The sequence below is a fragment of the Argiope bruennichi genome, chromosome X1, assembly GCF_947563725.1.
Source record: "Argiope bruennichi chromosome X1, qqArgBrue1.1, whole genome shotgun sequence".
Classification (NCBI taxonomy): domain Eukaryota; kingdom Metazoa; phylum Arthropoda; class Arachnida; order Araneae; family Araneidae; genus Argiope; species Argiope bruennichi.
In genome coordinates, this window is record NC_079162.1 from 16,537,819 (window position 1) to 16,546,189 (window position 8,371).

Here is an 8,371-nt window from a genome sequence, read left to right on the forward strand (position 1 = left end):
TTTTTTCTTTGTGTTTTTTAGGATGAGAACATAACAAGGAACATGCAAGTATTTAACACCATCTTGTGATTTTTTCCACGGCTCGAGATATCACCTTTTCCTGAGTACTGCCATTACCTGAGAAGAACAGGGTGTTTAACAACTCTTTCTCAGCAAGCATCATTGGGAGCAAAATGCAGTTGCATTTCAATCTTTTTGATTTCTGTTCTTTCGCCTGTTCTGTTGCTGAGAAGATTCTTTCGCTCTACCTCAGGGAGGATTCACCCTGTTTAGAAGCAGCCCATTCCTTCGAACGCCAACTCCAAAGCAAAAATTTCCGATTTGACACGGAACTACGTAGGATGGAATTCATTTCTTCACTCGCACACGTGAGATGTCGAGCAGCTTTTGTGCCTAAATGTGTATCATGGTGCATTGCATTATTATTTGAATGACTTTTCGAGCAAGCAAGTTTTATTGAACTAAAAGTACGATTTTATTTTATCTGAGGATTAATTGAGAGTCGAAAACAGGAAAGGTATCATTTCATTAAAAAAATGCTATGCACAGTTCGCTTTACACTTTAGGTGCCTTACATATAAGCACTTTAGACTATAAAAAATTTTTATTCTTGCCGTTTGCTGGCTGAATCATTTCAAGATTCCTATCCAGTTTTAAATTATTTAACAATAGAATAACGCTGAAATGTCTTCAGAACGACTGACTGTCAAGAAAGTTGGAGAAACGATGGGTCGATAATGTCTCGATAACACAATCTGCACGAGATCTAGATGACAAATAAATTTCAGACACAGATGCTATCAACAATCACAAATAAAAAAAAACGAATCTTCTAGTGCTACCATAAAGAGCTTATTTGTTTATTATTGCACCCTTACCGACGGTCACCTCTGAATCTTAGCAAAAGAAAATGTACGTCTGTTAGTCATCAGTAAGCAACTAGAATCAGAACAGATTGCTTATTCCAAATATACAATGAAAAATCAAGTTATTTATGAATACATGATTTCTCATATATATTTATGAAGTTCAAACCTGTGAGTTATTTTTATAGCTGTATTTTTATGTGAAAATTTATTTGTTGACATGTATTTATATGCATTCATTTTGTAAACTATGCATCTAGCATTCCGCCTAATATTTATAAATGAATCTCTTTGAGTAATATTAAGTTTCAAAGAAGATTCTTATTAATATAAAGCCCCTTTCTCTTCTCTATCAAAACCTAAAAGAATGTGAAACTAAAATGAAATTCTTTCGACAATGGAGTGAGTATATCGAGACATCATCGACTTCTGCAGGAAGAAAACTGAATGATATAGCTTTTCAATCAAGTTGCTTTTAGAATTGTTGACACTTTTAATATGCCCCAAATACTATGAGTGTCTATTGATTCGACAGTACTTTGATTTCTTTGACCATCAAAGTGCACTCTTTTAATATATATTCTATTAATACATCATCGATCTGATGTCTATTCTATTGATGTGTTATCAGGAACTTTAACAGATGCAGCATCAAGTATCGATAAAACGATGCCGTGATCATTTGTTAGTCCTAAAGAAACGGGACGATACAATGTCATCATTTCAATTCTTTTGAAACTGTATTGGGTGTTATGTTGTTTTACTGTTAATCGGAAAAAAATCAATTCCACTTAAAGAATTTCAAATTATTCCGATTTAGTAGAGAACTATAGAATTGTTGACTCTGCTCATTGTTTTTATTAATCTTTTAATCTCACAAAAACGCACAAATAAATTTGGCAAACAAAATTTTGTTGACAAACGAATCGTATTTCAAAAGATCGAAATAATTGTTATGAGCTCTTCTATGAATCCACGTTTGCCTTTATTCTTTCTTTTATCTTCAATATCATTTGTCTTCCATTGAAACCGGTTTCTTCAAGATCTCACCTTTGTTACTTAAATACTGAGTCGAATTTTTCTATGAAAAATCGAATTTCCATATATCCATATGTCAGATTGGACAGGAATTCAAAGACTGTTAGATTTTCTTTTCTTATTTACCAATGAGTGTTTTATCAATAAGTGTGAAGGAGTTGATAACTCTTATTTCATATACTTGCATCCTGACTTCAGAGGTAAGGGCGATTTAGCGAGCATCCAAGACTTCGAGTAAACCATCTGCTCAGTGAATTTCACAAACATTTCAAATCAGTGTTTTTCAACCTTTGAGTCTGCAGATGGTGATCAGGCGACTGATATCTAATAAAAACAACAATCCTTTCATATTTGCTGTCAAAGGTCTCTTTTGATTAAAAGATTCATTATTCTTTAAGCGATATTAAATATAAACACATGGGAAAGATTGCGGAACTCTTTATTCCAGAGGTATAAGTACTCAGAAAGGTTGAAAATCACTGATCTCTGATAATTTGAAAGTTGCACATTTTTATTTCAACCAAAGGAGAATAAACTTGAGAAGTTCGATCAGAGAACTAAAGAAATGCTTTTCTTTACTTCGCACTTAACTATTATTACTCACAAAAACGTACTTTAGGCAATTCATTTCAAGCTTAGATTTTTCTTTAGTTAGATCGAAAAGGTATGGCTAAGATGTAGCGCTTTGTTTTTTCGAGCAGCACAAATAATAGAGAGAGAAAGAAACTTTCACACAAGCTATTGAAAGATTCATTCAACTTCATAGGTCTTCTACTACCAACGGGGACGTTTAGAATAATGTTGTTACCTATAGGATGACCAGATTTCACCATTTATTAATTTTTTTAAAAAAATATTTGTTTAGTTTATTTTATTAAATAAAATAAATAAATTTTTAATGCACTTCTTAAATTAAAAAATAGATTTTTTTTTCCTCTAAAATTTTCAAAATTTTTGCTCACAAAAACGGTTTTTGTTTACGCAAGTCAAAAAATAAAACTTTTGTTTAAAAAATTATTTAAGGTTTTGTCAATGCAGACTCATTTAAAGGCTTGCAATCTTCAATCTTGCAATACATCGCTAATATGAATTTGTTTTAACAGGCACTGAAAAAAAATTGTGCATCCTTTAAAAATTTACTAATTCTATAGGTTTGACATTGTTATTATCTTTATTTTATATGAATTACAGCTTTTTAATATCTGATGCATGAGAGGTTATAAAATATATTAGACACCCAACGAATTAATAAAAGAAAAAATATTTATTTAGACGTACTGCTAAAGATGCAATTTTTCACTGAAATAAATTTTATTTTCATAGCAAAAGAAAAATGGCATAAATATTGATCCGAGATCCATTTCATCATCTTTCTTAACAAATACACAGAAAATTTGCGTGCAAACAAAATGTCTTAAAAATAAATGCAATTTCTTATAATCTTTGGATGCTAATTACTAAAAATTAATTAACAGATTCCATCCCGTAAAATTTATCACAAATCACAGGTCTAATATTAAGAATTGTATATATTTAAAAGAAGCATAATACTATTTATATGAACTAATTAAATATATTTGAAATAAAAATTTGTTATACATAAATGCTTTCCGAGAAAGAATAAGACTATCATAAAGAAAACAGCATCTTAAACATAAGAATAAAGTCAGGGAAACCAGGCTAAAACCGGATCACTGGCCTTTTGGTGTATGTCTGTCTTCCCCTCCTTCCTTCATCATTCCTTTTTCCTTTTCTACCATTTTTTCTGTTTTCCCCCATTGTCTTTTTTAACTTAGTGCTGTATACATGTATATAATTCCAAGCTTTGAGAAGACGCGCCTTTTACTTTTAATTTACTATGCGGTTGTAAGAAATGGCACCCAGGGGACGAATTAATTCAGCAGCTTGTTTCTGCTATATTTGCAGCAACTATAAAGTAAAAGAATAAAAAACATTTCAGATTTTGCGGGGTAAATCTATTTTGCTTAGTCTAGTATAAAACCGGACGATCATGACAAGCCTCACAAACAATTTCCTTTTATATAAAACAATTGAAACAACGGTGGCTATTTTTATTTATGCAATGAGAAATAATAAAAAGAAAATATTTTAACCCAACAGTCCATCAGTCAGACACCCTATTCCTCACGGATCAGGTTTACCGATTCTGTTTTTTCCAGATATATTGTAAAAGAAATTTGGTTGATTTAGAAACAATGTATTAATGTGGAAATAATGATGAGGCATATGATTACGATAACTAAGAGTCTAAACTTCTTACCAAATCCAAATTAATGATTTATTCCGAATTTCCAAAGGAATGGAAACATGTTTTAGGTACAAAATCGACAAGGAAAAATTATTCTTGGTTTCGAAACAGAGAAGACGAGCTCATTTCATTTTCCACCCAATAGAAGGAATTTGTTTATTGCAATGATGTTCCAGGTCTCATGGGACTTTAAATACAAATAACTTATTTTTACGATACAAACTGACGAATGAAGACTTTTTACTGATTTACTAAAAAGAAGTCTAAAAGCAGTGCGGTTACAAATTGGGAATGAGTGTGCTTTTGTATTTGTTAGTTATTCAGTTCTGTAACAATTTTAAGTTAATGTTTAATGAAATTTTGTATTCAAAATATGAGTGGTCGGTGATTTAATGCAATACTTACTCTGATTGATCAACAGACCGGCCGAACGAAATTCTGATATTTTATTTGTAAATTGAATTCCTTTATGATATTAAGAAAAAAATATTATATAAAAAATAGTGGCATAAAAGAAATATATTGGAACCTGGAACCAAAAATATCTAAAGGAAATGTTTGATAAATCTAAAAATGATTATATTTTCTCCATTTCATGTAAAATTAAACCTTTTAAAACTATTAGATAAATCATTACTAAAAAAAAAGGAGAATGTTTCAAAAACTGTTGTAAAAAGTTTCAAAAGTTTCTAGGTTTACCTAAAGCAAGGCTGAAAAAAAATGTGTTCATAAGATTTCACATCAGAGAAATTATGAAAAAGGAAATTTTGGATTTCAAAATGGGAACTAACAAGAAGAGTTCCAAAAAACCTTTCAAATCAGTGGTAATTAAATTTCTGGAAAACCAAAAGATCCAACTTGGAAATCTAGTATTAAAGAGATGTTAGCATATTTCAAGATTTATGACGCAATATGAACTTAGTAGTTCCTTTTGTCGCACATGACTACTATTCTGATAATTTCGGAGAAATCAGCAAGCAGTATATAAAAGATTTCATTAATACAGGAAGGAAATACAAAATCAATATGAGGGAAGGTGGTATATCAGCAAGACTGCTGACTAATGCTAAATGCTAAATAGGGAAGATCCCCGACAATTTCAACGAAAGAAAAGCGAAAAAAAAGTTTTGAGAAAAAGTAAAATCATTCCTAGAAGGAATTGTATTCTTTGTCATTAATTCATATATCATTAAAATCGTGAGAGAAATAGGATGTAAATGTAAAGTATGTATAAGCAGATAAAATAAAAATATTTTGATTTGAAATTTTTCAATTAAAATATGTAAATAGTTTTGTGACAAATTATTACGTGATAGGAAAAAAACGAATTTCATATTTATAACCAGCACTGATAACTATATAAAAATCAATACCTAAAATTTCAAAAATGTTTCAAATAATATTTTTATAGACCTGTGATATTAAATTGCCAGTCACAATCTAAAAAAAAAAAAAACATTTTTAATTTCTTGGACCATAATCATTACTTTGTCTGGTCATCCTATTTAACTACGCATCGTTATCGTTGTCGTTATTTACATAACGCAACTAATGTGTTGAAACTTTTTCAGTCTACTATAGAAATGTAGAAAATTGTTCGAATTTTCCAATCCAGCTTTACAGTTCTCTTCTCATTGGTCTAGAGAAAATGCATTAGACATTTCATTGCTACTTCTCAAAAAGCGCAATTACGATTTCTATCAACGGTAGAAACACATAGTATAGTGTGAGCGCAGTTGCATTTTGTACGAAAAATACTGATATGCATGTTAGCCTTATTCAGATCCTCTTTTGAAAATATGTATCAATACTATGAAGTTGAAACCATCGAATAAAACTATTCAGATCTGAAATCTTAGTTTTAGTGTTAGTCCGAGAAAACTGAAAAAAAAAAAAATTCTTGGGGAAACAGAAAATATTTCGCTCTAGTCATTCCCAGTTTCGGTGCTGAAACGGCGCCACTGTTAAAAGACAGCTGCATTCGGATAGCAATAAGAGATGATATTATTCCGATAGAATAATTGTTTTGTTGTGAAACTAACCTGCGGTCAATTGCTTTCATTCTCGTCTCCTGCTGGCTATCGATTTGGTTGAATGACAACAGAGGTCGGAGGGGAGATATGTAGAATATTTTTTTAATCATTACAACCAGGCAACGTCTACTACAGCTGAAATCTTTACACTTTTCCCAGCACATTTTTCTACTGCTCGTCTCTAATAGTTACTGATTTCAAACATATGCGCACATCCACAAAAATCTATGTTCAACATAAATTAGATTTATAAAATCTGTAGTTGTCAGATCTATTAATTACACTAAAATTCTGAATTTTGACTTCTAAAGCAAATTTTTGTATTCTGAAATTACAAAAAGAATAGGTAATAATGCCTGAATCAAATATTAATACAACAAATAAAATAATTTTAACTCTGCAAAGTTTCTTAAATTTAAAAAAAGTAATAAATTTACTTGTTTGTATTAATGAAGAAATATAACAAAAGTTAACATATTTTGAAACTAGTTAAATAACTGTTACACATTTCTTTTTTAAAAACAATGTTGAAATATATTCTATTTTGTATGAAATGCATTTCTTTTGTAGATTAAAGCAAAAAAATCTCATATTTTTAATGATTGATCAACAAAGATATAAAATATTCATTGTAAACTTTTAAAACGTAACAACACAAATCAGTAAAATTAACTTAAATTTGGAATTATTTTATTAAATAAATATTGCAAAAAAACCATATCAGAAACTAAATTGAATTGCTGAGTATTTTGTGATTTCACTGATATAAGATTAATTTCGTAAACTCATTGAAATCATCTCAGTGTGCCCAAATTTCCTATCCAATATATCAATCTTACTAAGAAAATTTAATAATCGAATATTTTTCTTCTTGACTGTTATTTCTGGATGTTTATAATCAATTTCAATTTTTTAAAAATATTACATTATTTTAAGATGAATTTTCAGTATTCTTCATACATTTACAATGAACTAGAATATGAATACTGTAGTTCATTGTAAATTTGTATTAATTAATTTTCTGCAGTTAATAATTATGAAATAGCATAAATAAAAATGTTATAGCTACAAAATTGGGTATTACAAAGAAGAATATCTTACCTCTCAGTTTTTTTTGCTATTTATATTAAGCATAAGGAAGATGGTTTCACAGGCAGGTTATTTGTTTGTGGATAAATCAAAAAGTAAAAACAAATGGTTTTTATAAAATGAAATATTTTACTTTTCAATGGAAAAATAAATAAAATGACGAGTTAAGGTTATAATATCTAAACCTTAGTTTTCTATTTATTTTAGTTTATCTACTCCTGTATTTATCAGTAGCATATTTTGTTTTTAAATAAAAATCCATTATTTCAATATTAACTGCGGAGTTTTATCATGAATTTTTGTAAAAATAAACATAAAATTAATATTTAAGATTAATGGAGTTAATTCAGGATATTTTCAGTTATAGAAATATATTTAAAAATGAAGAGAAATATTGCCAGAAAATATTTTTATGCAATCAACTAAATTTTGAAAAATCTGTTAAAAATTCTTATCAATAAATACCCTTGCTTAAAATCTTGCAGCTCAAAATTTTAATATTTTGATTGGACAATTATTACTTTAGGACAAAAAATTACAAAGAAAAGAATTGTAGAAAAGGTTTTTATTTCTTTAGCCTTTAATTTATTTGGTTCCTTGATCGAAATTTTTGCATGAAATGATTTACATTAATAAAAAAAATCAATATTTGTGGTTTCCTGAATAAATTAAATTTTAAAGATAATCTGCAATGAAGAAAAAAAAACAAGGTTTCAATACAAAAGAGCCATGCGCAGAAAAATCACTCTTCAAATATGTATTTATTTTTATCTACAAAGTATTGAAAATTCTTGTATACATGAAAATTTACTTAAGAAATACTTTTCCAGTTCCAAATTTTGGAAATTGCGTTTCTATATTTATTAAATAGTTGCCAAGAAACATAATTGTTTAAATTCTAGAAACTAAAAAGTTTCAAATTTTAATGAATATAAATTATTTTCAAATTAAGAAGGTTAAAAGAAAGTCTATCAAAGCTTAATTTTTTTATCTTTCGCCAATAAATGAAGCTATTATTAATTTTTTAAAAAAGAAAAAAACTGTTTTTCCCATTTTGTGAAAGAATAAGCTTTTGA

General features: G+C 28.7%; 1 protein-coding gene across 2 annotated transcripts in view; it reads left to right on the forward strand.

The window, feature by feature from the left end:
* Nucleotides 1-6,653, forward strand: part of LOC129959053 (Kv channel-interacting protein 4-like) — a 117,322-nt gene extending 110,669 nt beyond the window's left edge. For both annotated transcript variants that reach the window (XM_056071846.1, XM_056071847.1), the window contains exon 9: nucleotides 22-6,653. In XM_056071846.1, the coding sequence (XP_055927821.1) occupies nucleotides 22-69 (48 nt within the window). In that variant the 3' untranslated portion in view covers nucleotides 70-6,653. The remainder of the gene's footprint in view (nucleotides 1-21) is intronic.
* Nucleotides 6,654-8,371: the final 1,718 nt, after the last annotated feature.